Source organism: Cetorhinus maximus, chromosome 4 (assembly GCF_964194155.1).
Source record: "Cetorhinus maximus chromosome 4, sCetMax3.hap1.1, whole genome shotgun sequence".
Lineage (NCBI taxonomy): Eukaryota > Metazoa > Chordata > Chondrichthyes > Lamniformes > Cetorhinidae > Cetorhinus > Cetorhinus maximus.
Window position 1 is genome coordinate 143,850,622 of NC_135882.1, and position 24,712 is coordinate 143,875,333.

Genomic DNA, 24,712 nt, shown 5'->3' on the forward strand with positions numbered 1-24,712 from the left:
AAGCTTACTCTTGTACTCTATTTTCCCCTTCTTAATCAATCCCTTGGTCCTCCTTTGCTGAATTCTAAACTGCTTCCAATCCTGAGGTCTGTTGCTTTTTCTGGCCAATTTGTATGCCTCTTCCTTGGATCTAATACTATATCTAATTTCCCTTGTAAGCCATGGTTTGGCTACCTTTCCTGTTTTACTTTTGCGCCAGACAGGAATAAACAATTGTTGCAGTTCACCCATGCGCTCTTTGAATGTTTGCCATTGCCTATCCACCATCATCCCTTTAAATAACGTTCCCAATCCATCATAGCCAACTCGCGCCTCATACCATCGTAGATTCCTTTATTAAGATTCAGGGCCTTAGTCTCAGAATCATTCTCCATCTTGATGAAAAATTCTATCATATTATGGTCGCTCATCCCCAAGGGGTGTTGCACAACTAGATAGCCAATTATTCCTTTCTCATTACACAATACCCAGTCTAGGATGGCCCGTTCTCTAGTTGGTTCCTCAATGTATTCGTCCAGAAAAACATCCCGTATACACTCCAGGAATTCCTCCTCTACGGTATTGTTACTAATTTGATTTGCCAAATCTATGGTGGGGGGGTAAGTTCAGTGCATCTGTCAGTATCTTTTAAAACTCAGCCACTTCATTACCATTCAGCTTCCTGGTTTCCTGTCCAATCAGCTGCAGCAAGCGTGATTTGGAAGTACTTGACTTGGGCGTACAACTCTAGCATTTAAGCATGCAAGTTGAAGGAGTTGGGACTGGCCGAAAGGGAACTGCAAGTGTCAGAATGGAGTTCAGATGGGCAAAGGTATATCCCTTTTCACTGACATTTTCTTGTATGTAGTTTTGAGCCTGTGAGGAGTTGAAGGGAGGTGCTCTTCCCCAGCAACGTGAGCAAGAGGGCATGGTTGAAAGTAGCGGAGGAGGTCAGCAGCAGGGTCATGTTGCCATGCTGCTGGATTCAGTGAAGAAAGCACTTTAATGACTTAAGCAGGTCAGGAAAGGTGAGCATAGTGGTACATTCACCTACTTTCTGCTGTATACATCACCCCAGCCCTCTCATTCTGCTTTCTCAAGCCTACTTTATCAAACAGTTCTCATACCCACTTATCTTGTAGGTAGAATTATAGAATAGTTACAATACAGAACGATGTCCTGAAGCCCACTGTTCCTGTGCTCGCTCTCTGCAAGAGAAACTCAGCTAATGCCACTCCCTACCCTTTACTCACAGCCCTACAAATGTTTATTTTCTTCAGTGCTTATCCAATCACCTTTTGAAAGCCCCAATTGTATCTGCCTTGACCAGTGCATTCCAGATCTTAACCACTCGCTGCTTATAGGTTTTTCCTCATGTCGCCACTGGCAAAGGAACCAATCACCTTAAACCAGTGTCCTCGGGTTCTCGATGGGAACAGTCTCTTTCTATCTGCTCTGTCCAGACCATTCATGATTTTGAACAGATCTATCAAATCTCCTCTCAACCTTCTCTTCGCTAAGGAGAAAAACTTCAGCTTCCCCAAGCTATCCATGTAACTGAAGTCCCTCATCCCTGGAACCATTCTTGCAAATCTTATATAAACCCTTACTAATGCCTTTATTTTGTTCCTGAAGCCCGGTGCCCAGATTGGACACAATACTCCAGTTAAGGTGAATCAGAGTTTTATAATAGTTAATCATATTTCCTTATTTTTGTATTCTATGCCTCTATTTATAAAGCCCAGGATTCCTTATGCCCTTCAAACCTCTTTCCCAACCTGCCCAGTCACCTTCAATAATTTCACATATATCCCCACGTCTCTTGGTTCCTGCAGCATCTTTAGAATTGTGTCTTTTATTTCATATTGCATCTGTTTGTTATTCCTACCAAAATGCATCACTTCACACAACTCTGCATTCATTTTCATCTGCCTGTCCATTTCACCAGCCTGTCTATGTCTTCTTGAAGTTTATCACTAGCCTCTTCTCAGTTCACAACATTTCCAAGTTCTGTGCCATCTACAGATTTTGAAATTGTCACCTGCATACTCAAATCAAAGTCATTGATATAGATCTAGTAAAACAATTGTCCTAATACAAATCCCTTAGAACCCCCAAACCGAAAAACAAATGTCCACTACTACTGTTTCTTGTCACTCAGTCAACTTCATATCCATGCTGCTGTCCCTTTTATTCCATGGATTTCAATTTTGTTGTTAATTCTATTATGTGGCAATTCATCAATAACACATCACCTGCATTACCCTCATCAACTATCTCTGTTAACTCATTAAAAAGCGCAAGGTAATTAAACAAGATTTGCCTTCAACAGAGAAAAGAGGAGGAGGAATGGAACATTTCTGCAACCGCCATTAGAATAAAGCTTTCCTTGTTTGGCTATATCATGGGTTAGCTCAGAAACACTGTCAAATGGTAATAGTGACTGCACTTCAAGCTCGTTCATTGAAAGTCAAGCACTTTGAGATGAGATAAGGTGCTAAATAAATGGAAGTTCATTACTACTCACCTGGAATAGCTTCATGTGCCGCAAGAACCACACTGATAATTGGCTTCTTCCCTCCTGCATTTTGATCAGCATCCTTAAAAATCAAATTTTCGTTCTTTTGTAAGCGTGCTCTTTTGGCAGCCCTATCTCTTTCTTCATCCAACTCTACTTCAGGGTCAGTTTTGTCTAGAGGGAGAGAGATCATTCAAAGCATGACCCACCATAATTTATCCTAATCTTGTTCCAATCCTAATACAATTAATTTTGACTGCGACTCAGAAATCAATTAGTACTATAAAGGGATAAAGTAGAGCAACATTATTGTGCCATGGAGGAGTACAATCCAACACATCAAATTCCAAATCTTGGCCATGTCATCAGAAGCTCCCTCACACTACTACCTTAGCAGACAGAGGTACAGTTCCTCTTTGCATTCCTAGTTGCCTCTGTGCCATTTCCTTCCTGCCTTTGTTTTTGAGCTTACCTCCACATACATAATGTTTACACCCCTGTTTGCCTGTAAACAATATATCTCAAAACTTAATAGTCAGGTTTCAATGAAACTTTGTACACAGATGATCCAAGGAAGAACAGATTATTTTTTGGCAGATCTAGATTTGGATCCTATAATTTTTTTAAAGGATCCGTTAACATTTGGAGATAAGGCAAATTGATTTTTTTTTAAGAATGTTGTGGGTTGTTTTATTTAGAATGTGGTGGATTGTCACAGCTATTAAAATGTGAAGAGTTTTCAGAGCAGGCTGTTGAATGTCGATTGGTCTGAAACTTTCTCAGTAAGATGGAAGCTCCTAATAAATATACTTATTTTTTCAGGCTTATAGTTACAGAGCCTCAACCAGGCAGGGAAAAGCCTCAAGGAAGAGCTGAATAATTGTAATAACTTTGAATTAACACTGCGAGGTGGAGGTCCTCTTCACTTGGTTATTTTTTTTCTCCTCTCCGTTTTTGGTGATTTTTTTCTCACTTCCTTTCCTCTTCTCCTGAAAGTCCTGGCCACTTGCTGAGTTTCTGAACATCTCTTTGCTCTTATGTAAAGCTAGAAAGCAACCAATTGGGAGGAGTTACTGAGCCTTTTAAAATGTACCCTTGGATTTAGAAGTTATTTTATAATTTCAGCAGTGTGATTCGGGCCCTTTGCTCAGCTCATTAACCACTGGCTCTTTAGATTAATGCCAACCCTCTTCCCCATAAAAGGCTGTTAAAGTTAAAAAAGAAGTTCACACATTTTGTGAAGGATTATCCCTCGTAACCTGTCCTTGAAGCAAACCATGTTTGGCACCTTGGGTGACCTTGAGTCCATTAAATACCTCCTCTCAATAGGTTTTCTCACCATGAAGAATGTAAACAGTATACAATGATTTATTTAGATACATGATAGTAATCTGAGTAACCAGTTTTAGACTTTAGAACCCTAAGCAATTGATGCCCAGGTAAGTTGAGTTAAGACAGTTATGCTGTTGGTATGGGTGAGATACAGGAACAGCTGTTAGGCAGAGTGAGTACAAGCTGTGGTTATGTTGGTGCTGTCAATGCCACTTTGCACCAACTCACTGTGTGCAGGTAAACTGCAGCAAGTGCTTACCATTCACATTAGGAATGTTACCATGTTAGAAACTTGCACCTGCAGCAGGTTTCAAATAATCTGCACATTTGCAGTACTATGCTCTGTAAAGTAGCTAACAAGATCACAAAATAGATAAAGATGAGGGAAGCCATTGAAGTCACCTTAGCTCAGCTACTAAGACAGAAGTCTATACTCCCCCATTGCATCTAACCGATCCTTGAATTACCAAGTTTTGTCCCCACTGTTCTACCCAATGAACCCTTCAAAACGTTAATGCCTCTTCCTGTAAAGATATTATACCTTACCTTGCTCCTAAACCTTCCTTTCACCAGTTTTAACCTATACCCTTTGTTCTAACACCAGTACTCTGAATGAACTTTGTGCGATATACATCTGATTTGTGTAGCTAGCATGCTTCTGGCACCTTTCTTTAAAGCTGTTAGATTTTATGTTGAACTTCCCATTTTAAAATAATTATATTATCTGTCATGTACCTAAAGAGTGGTTAGTATGTTGAACACACTACCACAGGGTGCGGTTGAGCCGAATAGCATAGATGCATTTCAGGAAAAGCTAGACAAATACAAGAGAGAAAGAAATAGAGAGTTACACTGATCAGGTGCAATGAACAGGAGTGGGAAGAAGCATGCGTGGAGTATAAACACTAGCATTGGCCAGTTGGGCCAAATGGCCTGTTTCCGTGCTGTAAATTCAATGTAACTATGTAATATTTGACTAGAGGTGGCGTCACAGCCAAGTCTGATCATATTCTCACTGAATATCCACAAATCAGGACTTTCAGAACATTGGGAATTTACTTAAAGAGGGTGGAATTTTGCCTGCCTCAAAACAGGTCAATTACCTATTCTCATCCCAGCAGAAATCAGCTAACTCAACAGAGACCTGTTCAAAGCTAGTTACCATCCTGGTCTATATGGCTTTGCTTATGTTGTTTTTTTACCAGTTGCACATTAGAAATGATGTGAACTCTCTTGTACTAAGTTAAATATTTCCATCAAGGGCTCCACTGATATATGACAACAAATGCACTCAGTGCATAAATGTCTTAGTTGCAATTATAGAGTATGCCGAATTAGATAATTTCAGATAAGGCAAAAATATTGATGTTACAAGTGACCCCAACACCCCTGCCTTAAGGAGATAAAAAGAAAATCAGCCAGACTCATGCTATGTTTTTCATCGTTGTAAAATGATTGCATGTGCTTTTGTTTGCGTATTGGGGCCGGGATAGTAATGGGCTATCTTTGATGCCTCTGCAGCCAAACATAGTTTGTGAGCTCACACAGTAATAGTTACTCTTGTGAGCACCACTGCCTGTCGAGCCTCCATAGGCAGCTCGTCCATTTGAGCAGCACGGATATCAGCTTGCCACGCCAACAGCAATCCGAAGGTATGTCTCAAAAAAAGTATGAAAATGTAGGAGCAATCACAACGACTGCCTGCCTTACTTAACACAATCAAATTTCTTCGAGAGAACCTAAAACTGGTATTAGGCCCTGATTTACATATTTTAAATTTAGCACCTCTTTTAGGTGGTACAATGACCTGACACAATTTCAAGTTGGACTTGTCTTGCTAGCTCCTTTGGGAGAAAGAAGCTGCCCTCTGAAATTAGGCCTCATAGCACCCATTTCATACCTGGTAAACTGCACCATGAGGTCCAAAATACTAGTCCGCTGTCTCATGCATGTCATCCAAGGGTGATGTGAAATAGTGGAGACTTCTGTTCCACCCTTCAGATAAGGTAATTAGCCATAGAGAGGGACAAGTGGTTATGTAGCTTGAGGGGCACCACTTAACATCAAGCATGGGCAGGGCAAGGAGGCAGCCCTCATGAACTATTACAGCCAGTACAGGGATTGAACACACGTTGTTGGTGTCATTCTGCACTGCATACTCGCCATCTAGCTAACTGAGCTAATCGATTCCCATACTATTCCTCCCTCCACACTCTATACATAAGCAAAACGTGCAAAATCAAATCCAAAAAATAAAACTGCATCCCTATCTTTAGAAGTACAACATTAAACCCAGTGTGATGTTTGGTGATAAAAAGGTATTACCATCTTCTGCTTCTTCTTCTTCCCCGTCGTCTTTCAGTACAACAAAGCAGCGATGTTTCTGCAGCTGTCTCCTGTTCGAGAATTTACGACCGCATTTTCTGCAGTCCAAGCTATCCAACTCCTCCAATTCCTCCTCTTCTTGGTCAAGTTTATTTTCTGCAATCAGATTACAACTGCCAGCATCTCCCGACTCCTCTGCTTCAGCGTAGAATTTTTTCTTTGAACCTTTGGGTCTTCCTCTCTTCCTCTTCACAGCCACTGTCGCTAAATTAAAATAGAGTTACAAGACAGTCAGAATTGCCCACATTTACTTAGATTGGGGCTGACATTTCTATACCATAGTGAACACGGATGAAAGGTCAGAGGTACACAATTAACCTTAAAAGTCCCCATTCCAACTTAGGGTGAAAATTGGGAGGGCAGTGGCCACTGCAGGTGTGGAAGCATTTGGCCCCCTAACACCTCATTTGCAAACACAATGTGCTTATATTTGATCATCACCCAAAAGTTAGGTCTACTGAACCTTATTTACCTGCTTCACAATGTAATAGTACAAAACCAAAGGATGCTATTCAGCCCATTGAGAATGAAGGGAAATTATAAATTAAAATGTTTTAGGAGTATAAACATTGGACACCGCTGATATGACATGTTTTCAGTTTTAATCTAGTCACTACAAATATGGAAGCAAGGCACCTTCATTTTCCTAAATTAGACTCCCTCCTCTCTTTAACTATGTTCTAAATGCTTGTAAAAGTCCTTCAATTTTCTTCTATCTGCTAGATTTTTTTCCATTTTCCCCTTTGACTCTTCTAATTCCCTCCCTTTTCACACTTCCTATATTCCTCATGATTATCTTCAGTATTGTTAGCTCTTCCTTTAAAGTTTCAGTTTAGTTTTATTCTATTTATCCACAGAATTTCATGCATTGACCCTTTCGGGCTTACAGGAATATATTGTAGATTATGGCCTATAAACCAAACCAGCATGTAAGACAACCCCATTTTTCTGACATCAAAATTCATATTTAGGTCTATACTTGGCATATAAGTCAGTTCCCTTTTCTGCTGAGAAATGCTACATTCGCAATAGAAGCCAGCCTCAAATTTTCACCTCAGAAACTCCTGTTTTACTCACCTTATAAACTGGCGCATGATATCAAGCAGGCTATGGGCCATATTGCCAAGATGTGCAGGAGTTTAAGGCATGCCCACACAGAGCAGGCCATACATGGTGATCGACGAATAGAAATGGATCCTCCAGCAAAAACTATTAAGTACGAAACTGACATGAGGGTCTGAAGGACCTTGGTGTGCATGTCCACCGGTCCCTTACGGTTGCGGGACAGGTAGATAAGGTGGTTAAGAAGGCATATGGGATACTTGCCTTTATTAGCCAAGGCATAGGATATAAGAGCAGGGAGGTTATGCTGGAACTGTATAAAACGCTGGTTAGGCCACAGCTAGAGTATTGTGTGCAGTTCTGGAATCCACATTATAGAAAGGATGTGATTGCACTGGAGAGAGTGCAGAGGAGATTTACCAGGATGTTGCCTGGGCTGGAGAGTTTTAATTATGAGGAGATATTGAATAGACTGGGGTTATTTTCCCTGGAGCAGGGGAGATTGAGAGGGGACATGATTGAGGTGTATAAAATTATGAGGGGCATAGATAGGGTAGACAGGAAGGAACTTTTCCCCTTGGTGGAGGGATCAATAGCCATGCTGCATAGATTTAAGGTAAGGAGCAGGGTGTTTAGAGGGGATGTGAGGAAGAATTTTTTTACCCAGAGGGCGCTGGGAATCTGGAACTCACTGCCTGAAAGGGTGGTAGAGGCAGAAACCCTCAAAACACTTAAGAAGTATTTGGATGTGCACTTGTGATGCCGTGACATACAAGGCCTAGTGCTGGAAAATAGGATTAGAATAGATAGGTACTTGTTTGACCAGCACAGGCTCGATGGGCCAAAGGGCCTTTATCCGCACGGATGTAGACCTCTATGACTCTATAGTTTCAAGCCAACATGCCAAATAACTGTGCTGCAGCGAGGGAATTGGGTACGAGAATGGGAGAAGGAGGAATCCACCCTGAAGAAGATGTCGAAGACTAAATGCATCATGAGGACAGAGAAAAGCCACTGGCCTGATCTTGAGGCACCAAGATTGCTCAGAGACTACCAAAATTTCTCAATGCCAAAATTATCAGTTGCCAGTGATTCATCAGCAGCAGAAAAAACACAAGAAAACAAAAAATACAGAAAAAACAAAAGCAAAAACTTGAGTACCCATTATGTCATATCAGTAACATTGATGAAACATCCCTGAATTTCGATATGCTCAAGAACCAAACTGAGTAAAAAGTTCAAAAATAGTCCTCCAAAGACATGAAATGAAAAGATTCATGCTGGTACTAGCCTGCATGCCTGGCGGAACAAAATTAAAGCCTATGGTAATTTTCAAATGTAAAGCCATACTGAAAATCAAGTTCCTGCAAGAGTTTTTGTGCATGACAATGGTTGGATGAATGAGGATTGAGTGAAGTTGTGGATCGATGATGTGTGGAATAGTTGTCCCACTGGCCTACACAAAGAACGTCTCTTATTAGTGTGGGACATGTTCAGATCCCATATAACCAATGAGATCAACAGGCACCTGCGAGGAAATAACATCAGCATTGCAGTTATACCAGAGGGTCTAATGTCTGTTGTTTAACCTTTGGATGTGTGCGTCAACAAGCCATTCAAGGATCATGTTCTTGCTGAATGGAATAGGTGGATGGTTGACTGAGAAAAAACCTTCATGGTGGAAATACTGCACCACTTGATGTTTTGTGTGGATATGTCATCAAATCGTGGGATGCTATTAATGCATAGTGTCATCAGATTGTTCAAAAATGCAAAATAGGAACATAGGAAATAGGAGCAGAAATAGGCCACTTAGTCCCTTGAGCCTGCTCTGCCATTCAACGAGATAATGGCTGATCTTCTACTTCAATGTCATTTTCCCACACTATCGCCATATCCCTTGATATCTTTGATATCTAGAAATCTATCAACCTCTGTCTTGAATACACTCAATGGCTGAGCCTCCACAGCCCTCTGGGACAGAGATTTCCAAGATTCATTGCCCTCTGTGGGAAGAAATTCCTCACCATAAATCTAAATGGCCTACCATTTATTTTGAGACTGTATGCCCTGGTTCTAGACACCCCCAGCCAGGGAAACATCTATCTTGATACAAATACCAGGCACCTACCCTGTCGAGCGTTGTAAGAATGCTTCAATGGGATAACCTCTCCTCCTTCTAAATGCTAGAGAATACAGGCCCAGTCTCCTCACTCCTCATAGGACAACCCCACCAGCCCCAGGATCAGTCTGGTGAACCTTTGTTGCACTCCCTTTATGGCAAGTATATCCTTCCTAAGGTAAGGAGACCATGCCTGGACACAATAGTCAAGGTGCAGTCTCACCAAGGCTCTATACAATTATGGCAAGACACCTTTACTTCTGTACTCAAATCTTTTTGCAATAAAGGCCAACATTGGCTTGCTGCGTCTGCCTATTAGCTTTCAGTGACTTACCAACAAGGACACCCAGGTCCCTTTGGACATCAACATTTCCCAATCTCTCCCCATTTAAGAAATACTGTGCATTTCTGTTTTCCTATCAAATTGGATAACTTCACATTTTTCCACATTATATTCCATCTACCCGCCCACTTAGCCTGTCTAAAACCCCTTGAAGCCTCTTTGCATCACAAGTCAGAATCCAACCTAGTTTTGTGTCATCAGCAAATTTGGAAATATTACATTTGGTGCTCATATTCAAATCATTGATATAGCTGGGGCCCAAGCACTAATCATTGCAGTACCCCACCAGTCACAGCCTGCCAATCTAAGAATGATCCATTTATCCCTACTCTGAGCTGGCTGGAACCAGTTTTGAAGTAGCTGAGTTTCTTGAAGAACAAAGGGAATGAGATAAGACACAAGTCCTTATTTAGGAAAGGAGGAACGAAGTAATGCTGCCTAAATCTTGGAACAGAGCCAATGAGAATATGCCACAGACTAGGCAAGCAGGCCTAAACCAAAGGGAGAGAGACAGCACAGCTTGAAGAGATAAGATTCGGTATAAGACTGGAGGATTTCCGGCGTGGAGCAGCGAGATTCCGGAGACAAACATCGCAGAAGTGGAAGAACCTACGTCAGCAACGTAGAGACGCAAGAGAGAGAGAATGGAACGCCTGGCCAGCGTCAGCTCTCCTTTTCGGGTATTAGCTTTTATATTCTGTGACCACTCAGGGACTGTCAGAGAAACCTAGTGGGTGTGCGTTTAGATCCTAGTTTTGGGTATAAAACTGTATAACCTGCTGTAAACTGCATGTCTATATTTAACCAGACGTATAAGCTATATGTAGATGATCTAACAACGTGAATAAAGCGAATTTAGAGTTAAGAGAGAATTGACTCTTCTCCTCTTTGTACTAAGCCAACAACCATTACCGGTGACCTCCGGCAACATATTTGGCATCCCTGGGTGGGCTCGAGAATAAATCTCTCCATTGAGTCAGCGGGAGACTCGAGCAAAGTACACAGCGAACAGGAGTTTGGGTTAATTCATAGCTGTTAACATAAGATGATGAATCAAAGGGAATCTCTAAGCTCTGGGGACTTGGATTATTTTGACTGGAAGGCATTCCTTCAAAAATACGTAATAGGGAAGTGGCCGCAATACGGGGAGTATGCGGGTCACATTGGCGACAAGGGAAAACCTGCCTAGATCAGTCATATATTATGATAGCATGTATGTCTGTAATAGCCTCACAGAACATTTGCCCCTATGGGAAGCGAGAGGATTTGTCTCAGCAGATGGAAGGCCCATTCCTTCGGCCCCGCTATTACGGTACATCTTTGAAGAAGCACAGGGGAAATGATTTGGGGTCACAAAAGTGAAAGCTCATTCAAAACTATCTCCCCAAGGGAACAAGAAAGCTGATGAACTAGCTAAACGAGGTGCTGTAAGTGGACAGGAATGGCAGCCACCGATTGGGGAAATCGGGGGCCAGAAAGAGAAGCAGGTTAAAGTAATGGATTTAACAGAGGAGCAAAAGAAAGACGGAGAATTGAAAAAACTAATAGAAGGAGCAGAGTCAGACACATACAAAAGGCATAAGGGGGGTCTATATTCAAGATGCAGTGGTTTTATGTGAGGGAAAATTTGTGGCACCAGAGGGGGGACGAAACTAAATTATCCACAGGTACCATGACTTATGGGGACATAAAGGGATGGAGAGCACCCTAGATCAGATAAAGGAGGTGTGCTGGTGGCCCGGAATGAAAGGTGACATGGAACACTATGTCAAGAATTGTTTGATCTGTGCACAACACGACCCCGATAGAAATGTTAGGAAAGGGGCCCTCCAACATACTAGACCAGTAGAAGGGCCTTGGACTAATTTACAGATAGACTATGTAGGACCCCTTCCCCCAACTCCAGGAGGATACAAGTACATTTTAGTAATAGTGGATACCTTCACTAAATGGGTGGAAGCTTTTCCGACCAGAACAAACAGCCAAAAGTACTGCGAAAATTCTATTAGAAAAGGTGTTACCTGTTGGGGTTTACCCCGAAGCATAGAATCGGATCAGGAAACACATTTTACAGCCCAAGTGATGCAAGTTGTTATGACCCTTTTTGGGGTCAGACAGAGATTCCACATCCCTATAGACCACAGTCTAGTGGAATTGTGGAAAGAATGAATCGGACATTGAAAAACATGATAGCCAAAATGGTGCAGCAGCACAAGACAACCTGGCAGGTCATTCTGCCCTATGTGCTGATGATAATCAGGATTACCGTGGCTTCATCAACAGGCTACACTCCTTACAGACCCATGACAGGAAGAGACATGAGGGGAATGGAGGGGGTGGTAGGTTTGGATTTGTCCAAACCCGAGGTAGACCACATTATATCAGAAAAATGGGTACAACAGCTAGTAGAAACAGTAAAAGAAGCAAATTATGTAGCCGCTCACCGACAGGGAAAGAAGAAACAGCAAAGCAAGGCTTATTTCAACGCAAAAGCCAGCCTGATAGAGTTGAGCCCCAGACAAAGAGTAATGATTAGAATACATCAGCCCACCTCATTCTTGAGTCCAAAGTTTGCTGGCCCCTATGAGATAGTAGATAAAGCTAGCCCATCTGTATACAAGATATTAACGACACCAGATAAGAGTGGCTGGTATCACATCAATCAGCTAAAGTTAGTGGGAGAAAAACAAGATAATCACCATTGGCATGTGCTGCTCGATGCTAACGATAATCCGAATCTCGACGGTCAGGGAGATCAAGAACAGGACCAGCTACAGATCAAAGAGGAGGTGATTGAAAACAAATTTGATACTGTCCGTTCACATGCAGAGGCGAATCCAGGGAAAAAATGAAAGAAAAATAAAACAAAGAAGGGGAATAAGTGGGTTAGAAGAAATGGATGGTTAGAATCTGAAACAAATTGGGTACAGGATATGGACGGTCTGGCTCAGTATATGGAGAGACTGGACTTAAAATAGTATTTAAAAAGAAACTGTAAATAAGAACAGAAATTACACTTGTTCATTACAGGTCCAGCCTAAAATGAAGGGGATAATGCATTTTGTTGCTATCGGATTGACCATCATCAGAACTGCGGTTGAACCTGCCTCGGAGCCGTCACAACGGAAGCAGTGTCTGAAGCAGTGTCTACGGAGGAGGGATATCACGAGACCAGGAACAACTTTGCTCTGCAGAATAAGACAGTCCAAACCAACAAAGGGAAAAGAGAGGACTTAAATTTGTATTATACGGGAATGGATGGGTTAACGTGCATGGGAAAAACTTTGGGTATACCGGAGGGAACGGGAGTACAGTTTTCATGCAACACAGTTTTAGAGGTGACATTGTCGGTAATCCCTGAGGGAAAAATTATTAGTCAATTTGTGGGTCCATTTATTGAGCGACCATCGGGGAGCGATGGTCGAGGTAAAATTATGGTCCACTGGGACCACACCTATGTGAATCTTGACTGGGGTAACTAGCGACTCATACCAGAGATGTCCATTCTGCCTGTTAACAGCCAGTCCTTTTTACGATACGTTCTTGTGGGACAAACGTATTACATAGCCACAGCAGCTACGAACTATAACAAAGATTGGAAACAGTACCCTCTGGAAGGACACAATGTGGCCATGAACAATGTGACCTTAGACCTGGTTCTCGGTGGACAAGTTCTGCCTAAGCCAATAATGAGGATGGTAATAAATGAAAACCTCAGTCCAACATACCAATATAGACCAAGATCTGCGGAAATATGTTCCTACTGAACTACCACCCATTCCGCACCTGACTGCAGATTGGACGCAAATAGTGGAGGAAGCCAATGAGATAATTCATCAATGGACTAAACACACTAAAATAATTAGAACTCATGCTGATAAAGCAGAGGAACTACTACGGGACCCCGGGTTCTGGGATAAGTTTTGGAATTGGGGATCTAATATTCAAATACATCCATGGGTCAGGAGTTTATCACATGCTGCTGTAGTTGTGATCATATGTGCTTTAATACTTGTCATATTCAACATGTATCAGTTTAGAAGGTGGAAAATTGAAATTTTGCACCGATTGAATGTTAGTGCTATAATGAAACAGAAGAAACGATTATCAATATAAGGATACTGTGTGAGGTATATTTTATATACGCTTCTCTTTTATATTTTTATATAACCATATGATATCGCGGATATAACATGCCCATTGGGGGACAATGACAACCTCAGGAGTGGTACACAGAAAGGGAGAATAATGATCCTAAGATAAGTATCTTTGGATCAAAAGTGGGGAGATGTTGGCCAGGGGCTGCAGCTGAACTGCTGACACAGGCAAAAGCAACTTTTGACCTGAAGTAACCTGAGTCCAGTCACTGGCCTGAGCTGGCTGGAACCGGTTTTGAAGTAGCTGAGTATCTTGAAGAACAAAGGGAATAAGATAAGACACAAGTCCTTATTTAGGAAAGGAGGAACGAGGTAATGCTGCCTAAATCTTGGAACAGAGCCAATGAGAATATGCCACAGACTAGGCAAGCAGGCCTAAACCAAAGGGAGAGAGACAGCACAGCTTGAAGAGATAAGATTCAGTATAAGACTGGAGGATTTCCGGCGTGGAGCAGCGAGATTCCGGAGACAAACATCGCAGAAGTGGAAAACCTACGTCAGCAACGTAGAGACGCAAGAGAGAGAGAATGGAACGCCTGGCCAGCGTCAGCTCTCCTTTTCGGGTATTAGCTTTTATATTCTGTGACCACTCAGGGAATGTCAGAGAAACCTAGTGGGTGTGCGTTTAGATCCTAGTTTTGAGTATAAAACTGTATAACTTGCTGTAAACTGCATGTCTATATTTAACCAGACGTATAAGCTATATGTAGATGATCTAATGACGTGAATAAAGCGAATTTAGAGTTAAGAGAGAATTGACTCTTCTCCTCTTTGTACTAAGCCAACAAATGTTACCGGTGACCTCCGGCAACACTTGAAACCCATTTTTCCACACCAATCTTTGAGCCACACATTTAACTCTCTAACTTTATTTACCCTACTCCAATTTGCTCAGTTTGGATAACAATCCAGAGAGATTATTACCTTTGAGGTTCTGCTTTTTAATTTAGCCTCCAGCTGTTCATACTATCTAAGCATAATCTCTTTCCTAATCCTACCTCTGTCATTTGGTACCTACGTGGACCATAACAACTGGATCCGCCCCCTCCCTCTGCAAGCTCCTCGCCCGCCCTGGGCAGATGTCCCAAATCCTGGCACAGGGCAGGCTAAACAGCCATCTAGACTCTGGCTCTCGGTTGCAGAAAACTGTGTTTATCCCCCTGACTATATTGTTCCCGACAATCACTACATTCCTATTAACCCTACTTAAATGGCTCCTGTGCAACAGTGCCATGGTCAATTCGCTCACCCACCCTACAACCTCCACTTTTGTCCATACAGGCTGCAAGAACCTCGAACCTGTTGGACAATTGCAAAGGCTGAGGCTCCTCAACTCATCCCCGTACCTGTCCCACATGCAGTCCCTCCTGTCCCTGACCATGAACCAAGTCAGATGGCCCAATTCTAAGGAACGGTCCTGGAACAAAGTGTGGAACTTTCTGTTCTATAGACTAAGTGTGGTGGGTTGGGAGGGGGGGGGCGGTGGTAAGAGTTGACATGAATCCAGCTAAGCAGCGTGGCATGTGAACGCGTGCCATCTTCTGCTTTTTGGCTAATTAAGTATACATGAGCGAGGGGCTGGCAAATTTCTTGGCGGGATGGGCAGGAAGTCGTCACCTGCCCCGCCATTATCTCATGGAGTCGAAGGCCCTGGCATCTATTTAAAGGGCACCCAGACACACATTCACTCATTGCAGGCCAGGAGCTCTGTATTACTCCTCCAGCACAGCATCCTTGCGGCTGCAGCTCATAGTGGAGAAGCTCGCAGATGTGAGCAACCATATCCCAGGGCATACAAGGGCTCCTCCGGAATTGCCTTTTGCTCATTTCTACACAAGAACACCGACGACGATACACCCATGGTCGGGCCAATGCAGTGCTCCATGTTCGCCAGCCTCATGACCTTATAGAGGCTCCGTTGCCTCTTGCTGCCCAGGCCCTTGCTCCTCCAGGCCCTGTGGTAACCAGCGACGGGCCCTCCATCTCCTCTTTTGGATGAGAGCCATTAGCAAGAAAGGGTTGCCTGCAGCCTGCATCATCGACGCATCAATGGATGTGTAAACAAATTGAAAAGACACATTTACTATACATGCCTTTTACAGGTTTCCCTCCATTTCTAACAGCAAGGGCTAAGCTCTATCCCACCACTTGCAGGTAAAGGACATTCTGGGGCACCAGAGATGGGTGTTCCTCCCATTAATACATGAATGTTCCTCCTGTTGATACACAAATGCATATGGAGACAATGTTCTGTGACCAGGCTGATGAGAGCTACCTGCAGGAAGCCTCACTTTTCTGCTTGTCCCCACTATCCTCAGAACTCGATAGAGAGACCATTGCCTTGGCAGCATAGATGATCAACTGCATGCTCCCTTGTCACCCATGACCATTCACCCTGGAGGATGGAGGCTTGGAGTCGCGAGTTGTCTGACCACCACCCTCCCTGGACCCTCCCCCTCCACACCTACCCCGGAACCACCCCACCTGTCCAACCTTCCCTGAAACTCCTCCACCCGCTGCACAGAACTTTCCCCGAACCCACCCCCCACCCCCCCAACATTCCACAGTAAGGGGAACATGAATAGGGCTTTGAATGAGAGTTAATGAGATGCAAATGAATGCACAGACGACAAAGATCAGCAGAAAGTCGAGACGCCTTTAACCCGCTAAAGTCAGGAGAACAAAATTCCAAATTGATACACTAACGGCAGAAAACTGACTTTGTCCATTACTTCAAATTTTGTGCCCCCACCTGCCACAACTCCTGCTCCTAACGGGAACAGAAAATTTTACCCAAAGTATCCAGGTAGCTTACCTGATGTGTCACAGCTAAGCCTCCAGCTCAAAGATGCTGAGCTGAAGTTCCTCCAGCCACAGACACATACTGCAGTTGTGTTTGCCTTGGGTCATAGAGGTGTCCACGAGCTCCCACATTCTGCAGCCACCACACAGCACCTGCTCTGTCATTTTTATAGCATTTAATTAATTATTTTACTGATTAAATTTTAATTAAAGGAAGTAAAATTAAAGGGAGAAACTTAAGGGCAAGTCATGGCAGGTCAGCTCGGCCATGTGGACTGCTCCTCCTGTGCAATGTGGAAAGTCAGGAACACTTCCAGTGTCCAGGGTGACCATGTGCACAGGAAGTGTCTCCAGCTGCAGCTACTCAAAACCCATGTTTCAGAGCTGGAGCTGTTCCTGGAGTCACTGTGGAGCATCCGCAAGGATGAGATCTTCGTGGATAACATGTACAGTGAGGTGGTCACACTGCAGGTAAAGAGTGCATAGGCAGAAAGGGAATGGGTGACTACTAGACAGAGTAAAAGCACTAGGCAGGTAGTGCCCTGGGTCCATCTCCCTCTCAAAGAGATTTTCCGCTTTGGGTACTGCTGGGGGAGATGGTTTCTCAAGGGAATGCAGCAAGAGCTAAGTCCATGGCACCACGAGTGGCTCAGCTGCACGGGGTGAGGGAAAAGAGTGGGATGGCAATAGCGATAGGGGATTCTATCATAAGGGGAACAGACAGACGTTTCTGCAGCCGCAGACGTGATACCAGGATGGTATGTTGCCTCCCTGGTGCTAGGGTCAAGGATGTCACTGAGCGGCTGCAGGACATTCTGAAGGGGGAGGGTGAACAGCCAGAGGCTGTGGTCCTTATCAGTACCAACGACATAGGTAAAAAGAGTGATGAGGTCCTGAAAGCAGAATATAGGCAGCTAGGAAATAAATTAAAAAGCAGGACCTCAATGGTAGTAATCTCAGTGACATGAGCTCATGAGATCAGGAATAGGAAAATAGACCAGACGAACACATGGCTGAGGGGGATGGTCTAGGAGGGAGGGATTTTGATTCCTGAGGCATTGGGACAGATTCCGTGGAAGATGGGACCTGTACAAGCTGGTCGGGTTGTACTCCAGCAGGACTAGGACCAATATCCTCGCAGGGGTATTCACTAGTACTGTGAGGGAGGGCTTAAACTAGATTGGCAGGGGGATGGGAACCTGAGCAGGAAGGCACAAGAGAGGGAAACAAAGGTGGGAATGAAAGACAGAAAAATAGAAAGCTAAAGTGGAAGGCAGTGGAAACAAAGGCAAGCAAAAATAGGGCCACTGTACAAAAAAAATCTGTAAAAATGTTAAGGACAAGTCTAAAGGCACTGTATCTGAATGCATGGAGCTTTCACAATAAGGTAGATGAATTAAGAGTGCAAATAGCTGCAAACGGGTACGATATGATTGCAATTACAGAGACATGGCTGCAGGGCGACCAAGGCAAGGAACTGAATATCCAAGGGTACTCAATATTTAGGAAGGATAGGCAAAAAAGGAAAAGGAGGTGGTGTGGCATTGTTAGTTAAGGATGAAACCAGTGCAATAATGAGAGAGGATATTGGCACAGAAAATCTAGACAGAGTCAGTCTGGGTGGAGCTTAGAAGCAACAAGAGGCGGAAAACATTCGTGGGAGTTGTCTATAGGCCTCCAAATAGTTGTAATAACGTAGGGGATGGCATTAAACAGGAAATTAGAGATGCATGTAACAAGGGTGCTACAGTAATCATGGTGGCTTTAATCTACATATAGACTGGGCAAGCCAAATTAGCAATAATACTGTGGCAGATGAATTCCTGCAGTGTGTACAAGATGGTTTTTTTAGACCGGCGTGTCGAGGAACCGACTAGGGAAAAAGCTATCCTAGATTTAGGATTGTGCAATGAGAAGGGTTTAATTAATAATCTTGTTGAGTAGAGTCCTTAGGGAACAATGACCATAACATGTTAGAATTCTTCATTAGGATGGAAAGTGAAGTGATCCAACTGAAACTAGGATCCTAAATCTTAACAAAGGAAACTATGAAGGTATGAGGCATGAGTTGGCTAAGGTAGATTGGGGAACTTCATTAAAAGACATAATGGTGGGTAGACAATGGCTAATATTTAATGAACGAATGTATGCATTGCAACAGTTATACATTCCTCCCTGGCGCAAAAACACAACAGGGAAAGTGGCCCAACCACGGCTAACAAAAGAAATTAAGGACAGTATGATCCAAAGGAGGAGACATATCAAATTGCCAGGGAAAGTAGCAAGCCTGAGGATTAGGAGCAGTTTAGAATTCAGCAAAGGAGGACCAAGAGATTGATTAAGAGGGGAAAAATAGAGAATGAAAGTAAACTTGCAAGGAACATAAAAGCAGATTGTAAAGTTTCTATAAGTATGTAAAATGTAGGTCCCTTAAAGTCTTAAACAGGAGAATTTATAACAAAGGAAATGGCAGAGCAATTAAATAACTGCTTTAGTTCTATCTTCACGAGGAAGACACAAATGACTTCCCAGAAATACTAGGAAACCAAGGGCCGAGTGAGAAGGAGGAATTGAAGGAAATTAGTATCACTAAAACAATAGTGCTGGAGAAATTAATGGGACTGAAAGCCAATAAATCCCCAGGGCCCAATATTCTACATCCTAGGGTACTAAAGGAGGTGGCTATGGAAATAGTGGATGCGTTGGTTGTCATCTTCCAAAATTCTGTAGATTCTGGAACAGTCCCAGTTAATTGGAGGGTGGCAAATGCAACCTCGCTATTTAAAAAAGGGAGGGAGGAAACAGCAAATTACAGACCTGTTAGCCTAACTTCAGTAGTAGGGAAAATGCCAGAGTCTATTATGAATATGTGACAACAGGACACTTAGAGAATATCAACAGGATTAGAAGAAGGCCAACATGGATTTATGAAAGGGATATCATGTTTGGCAAACCTACTGGAGATTTTTGAGGACGTAACTAACAGAATAGATAAGGGAGAACCAGTGGATGTGGTGTATTTGGATTTTCAAAAAGCTTTTGATGAAGTCCCATATAAGAGGTTACTGTGTGAAATTAAATTAGTAGGGTACCGCAGGGATCAGTGCTTGGGCCCCAGTTATTCTCAATATATATCAATGATTCAGATAAGGGAACCAAATGTAATATTTCCAAGTTTAGTGGGAAGGTGAGCGATGAGGAAGGCGTTAAGAGGCTCCAAGGCGACTTAGGCAGGTTGAGTGAATAGGCAAATACATGGCAGATACAGCATAACGTGGATCCACTTCTGTAGGAAAACTAGAATGGCAGAGCATTATTTAAACGGTGATAGATTGGGAAATGTTGATATTCAAAGGGACCGGGGTGTCCTTGTACACCAGTTACTGAAAGCAAGCATGCAGGTGCAGCAAGCAGTTAAGAAGGCAAATGGTATGTTGGCCTTCATTGCAAAAGGATGAGTACGGGAGCAAGGATGTCTTACTGCAGCTACACAGGGCCTTGGTGGGACCACACCTGGAGTATTGTGTGCAATTTTGGTCTCCTTACCTAAGAAAAGGATATACTTGCCATAGAGGGAGTGCAGCGAAGGTTCACCAGGCTGATCCCTGGGATGGCAGGATTGTCGTATGATGAGAGATTGGGCCAACTAGGCCTGTATTCAATCAAGTTTAGAAGATTAAGAGGCAATCTCAGTGAAACATGTACATTCTGACAGGGATGGACAGACTGGATGCAGGGATGATATTTCTTCTGGCTGGGGGGTCTAGAAAATGGGGTAACAGTCTCAGGATATGGGGTAGACCATTTAGGACTGAGATGAGGAGAAAATTCTTCACTCAGAGGGTGATGAACCTATGGAATTTTCTACCATGGAAGGCTGCGAAGGCCAAGTCACTGAATATACTTAAGGAAATAGATTTCTGGACTCTAAAGGCGTCAAGGGGTATGGGGAGAGCGTGGGAGTATGGTGCTGAGATAGAGGATCAGCCATAATCATATTGAATGGCAGAGCAGGCTCGAAGGGCCGAATGACCTACTCCTGCTATTTTCTATGCTACTGTTTCTAGTCTTGCCTATGCTTATATTATTATTTCAACAAATGTTTTACTTACCCTGATTGAAATTACCTAGCTATGATAAGTAGGAAATACTCACCAGCCAATCTAATAAGCTTTACTACTATTAATAGACCCTATTACCCAAGTTTTGAAGATAAATGAGAAAAATGCTCATCAACCAACCAACTACCTGTTGTGACGCCGTGCTTTGATTTTTCACAAAACGTGGTTGGTCAGCTCTGGATCCATGGACTGGATAGCTGTTTCGAGTACAGCTGTCTCTCAGGTCCTTCTCTCTCTTACTCTTTCAGGTGCAACTGTCTGTCTGGGTCCTCTTCTGTCCCTCTTTTGTAGGTGCTACCATGTCTCCGTGTCCTCCTCTCTCTCCATCATTTTATTGGAATATTCATGATATATCATGAATAGAGAGGAAGATCATTTGTTGTGGAGGGGTGATTCTGAAATTGAAAGTGCCATTCTGATCCAGAGTGGGATCTTTACAATGATGTTGCAATCAAAGTGACTTAGAAGGAATTCGAAGAACTCTTTTCATTCACGAATTTCATGCGAATTTTCATTCACAAGGCAGGTGCACAGAGTTGGGAAATTTCCCAGCTCGCCGCACATACCTTGGGAAATTTCCCAACTGGAGTCAGGCCCACCATCCCCGGAAACAGTTCAAAGGTAGCCAGAGAGGCAGGCTGGTTAAAAGGCTCAGCTCAGTGCTCTGGGCCTTTGTCCCAGCTGTGTTCTTGAATATTAGGCCCTCTAGTCCTCACCCCCCACCCACTACCCTTGCACCATCCATGCCAACTCATGTCAACAGCTGATAGCCTCTCATACCCTGCATGCCAACCTATGCCCCTAAATCCACCCCCCCATTGACCCCTCACACCCTCCATGCCAACCTATGTCCCAGTACTGTGGCTACAATTGCAGATCAGAGACTTGGAATTCTGCGGAAAGTAATTCACCCCCCGACTCAAAGTCTGTCCACCATCAACAAGGCACAAGTCAGGAGTGTGATGGAATACTCTCCATTTGCCTGGATGAGTACAGCTCCAACAACACAAGCTCCATACCATCCAGGACAAAGCATCCCGCTTGATTGGCACCCCATCCACCACCTTAAACATTCACTCCCTCCCACCAATGACGCACAGTGGCAGCAGTGTGCGCCACCTACAAGATGCACTGCAGCAACATACCAAGGCTCTTTCGACAGCATCTTCCAAACACACGACCTCTACCACCTAGGACAAGGGCAGCTCCATGTCAATACCACCATCTGCAAGTTCCCCTTCAAGCCATCAACCACCCTGGCATGGAAGATTGCCGCTCCTTCACTGTTGCTAGATCAACAAAATCCTGAAACTCCCTTCCTAACATGTAGGTGCACCTATACCACATGGACTGCATCAATTCAAGAAGGTGGCTCACCACCATCTTTCAAGAATAATTAGGGATCGCCGGCCCTATGGGGTTCGGGTTTCCCCCAGTTAAGTTACATCTTGCCCCCTTTCCCCTAACAGTGAAAATAGGCGACCTTGCGACGTCTACATCCAGGATCCTAGTGCCCATTTTGGACAGGACGAGGAGTCTCCATTACCCCGTAAAAATTCCAGGCCTTTGTATCGGATGTCACAGGAGGAGTCTTGGGAAATTGCCCTGAGATATGCTTTCTGCATTCCTCAATCAATGATGAAACCTCAAACTTATAATGCTACTACCTCAAGTTACTGCAAATGGTGTCAGTGCAACTCAAAGCACTGGAGGAGTACCACCAATGGTGCCTATGCAAGATTCTCCAAAGCCAGAGGGCAAGAGATTTTGTTGAGTATGTGCCAAGATGAAGTAGAGGCATTGGAGGAGCGCACAAATTTTCAGACAACCCATTTATGCAACCCTTCAAGCGCCACCTGCCTGACTTATCAGCCATCTCAGAACCCATCGAACCAGAGTGGAAGCAAGTCATCTTCAATCCCGAGGGACTGCCTGAGGAGAGAAGAGGATAAGCATAAATGAAGAAGATACTGCACATTAGAATTCATGTTGAACACTCAAGCTACTTGAGAATTTTATTTTGCTGTACAATGATGGAGTACAGTAAAAATTTAAGCGATGAGGCAGGTTGTCTTCCAGGCCAGTGGGTGCCTACTATAACAGTCAGTTCTGTTTCTTGTTCATATTTCTTGTCGAGGCCTTGTTACTATTTGACCATCTTAGCATTTGCAGCCGCCTTTCTTTCTGGACATCTTGCGACGTCGCGCTTTCCGTTTACATTTTGGGCGCTTTCGCACATTCAGTCGCTGGCACTTCATCGCTGTGTCTGAGCTTGATAGTCCAAGGTGTGTACCTACCTTGAGGTACACTACATATTTATATAGTTTACAATACAAGCTGGCCTTCCTTCACAATGTCAACACCATTGTGATGTTGGTTTAGCTCACTAGCACAGCACATATTTGAGGCCCAAATATGGCGTGTTTTAGGAGATATTTGGCACTGATTATGACATCAGTATGATCCTGCTGGCTTATTAGGCACGAGTGCTCATCATTACCTACCTCCTAGTTTGTGAAATTTCTATTAGATAAATTTAAAGTCAGTAGAAAAAGAGGAGGAAACCACATAAGCATGCTATTACGCTGGCAAAGCCCCAGATAAGTCACTGTACCCATGTAAGTTTACAGAAATTTGAAATTGCAATCAGCACATTATTAATTGCATTTACCTTTTTTCCTTTATAATATAAATGCAACCACCCAATTTGTACCTATTAAAGCTTCCAAATTTCCTGGATGGTCAAATAAAAATGGCAGATGGGATGGGGTTTTAATTGAGGTTAGTCTTGGGCTGAAAGTTCCCTAGTACATCTCCCTTTAACAGCAGATACAAGCTAAAAACCTTCAGCTCACTTGGTTTAAATGAAAATTTCAAGAGTTAATTTTAATCTACATCCAACTGCAGTTACTTGTCAATGAAAGCATTTATTTTTTGAGCGCTTGTCCAATCAGTCACCATAACTTTGATGGAAGCTCAACAAAACCCCCAGAGAGATGTGTAAATGATCTTCTGCCTAAGTTTTGGCTGCCAATCAGATGTTGCCACTTGCAACCACAGTGTTCCCTTTCACACAGAGAAAATGCTCAAGTTAATCCAGCAAACTCAGTGAACTCAATTCTCTAATCCATGTTCCCTTTGGAGGGTCCTCATCAGCAGTGCATGGCAAAATTACTATGCTGAAATTAACTGTAAATGAACAAATTTCCTCTTACTGCTATCTTGTTGAGCAAATCATGAAGAACATAAGCAGTCTCATTAAAAATAAAAATAAGCAACTTACTGTTCAATATTCTGGAATCCCACCCAGAAACAAATGGCTATGGATAGATCAATACATGACTAAAACAGATGATTCTGTCACTTCTTTCATTGTTTTTGTGGGGCCATGTGCAAAATTGACTATTGTGTTTCCCTGCACTGAAACAGTGATTACACTTCAAAAAGTATCTAATTTGACTGTTAGGAACTTGTAGAAGTCCTGAGGTGTGCTTAGTGCTATATAAATGCAAGCTTTTTCTATATGGTATAGTTTATGTGAAGAGTTCATTCATTTACTGAGCTTCATGGAATCTGATGACATTTGCTTGTCTGGTCAGTGAACAAATGGATTAACTCTCCCAAACAGCACTGTGCCTCATAACAGCCGATGGTTCTCACTTTTCCGTTCAGTACAGGAAAGAAGAAACTCTCCCTTACTGCCTCCATGGACACCGTCATGCTTGAACCTCGAAGGTGATAGAATGCCACAGCTGTGCAGTAGGGCCATCTCCATCAGCTGCCATGAGATCAGCCAACAGTGCCTTCACCTTCAAAGCAATGACTGATTGCAACTGAATGCCTTCTCTGCTAGTTGGTCCATTTTTAAGATGCTGTTTAAGAACTACAGTA

At 43.1% G+C, this 24,712-nt stretch overlaps 1 protein-coding gene across 6 annotated transcripts in view; it reads right to left on the reverse strand.

Annotated features, from left to right (window-relative positions):
• The window catches only part of zfat (zinc finger and AT hook domain containing), a 200,467-nt gene that overhangs the window by 155,912 nt on the left and 19,843 nt on the right, over positions 1-24,712 (reverse strand). For all 6 annotated transcript variants that reach the window (XR_013576453.1, XR_013576454.1, XM_078540954.1 and 3 more), the window contains exons 3-4: positions 6,155-6,418; positions 2,507-2,671 (exon numbers count right to left, since the gene is read on the reverse strand). Coding sequence is in view for 4 of the 6 variants with exons in the window: in XM_078540954.1 (XP_078397080.1) it covers positions 2,507-2,671; positions 6,155-6,418 (429 nt within the window). In the remaining 2 variants the exon portion in view is untranslated. The remainder of the gene's footprint in view (positions 1-2,506; positions 2,672-6,154; positions 6,419-24,712) is intronic.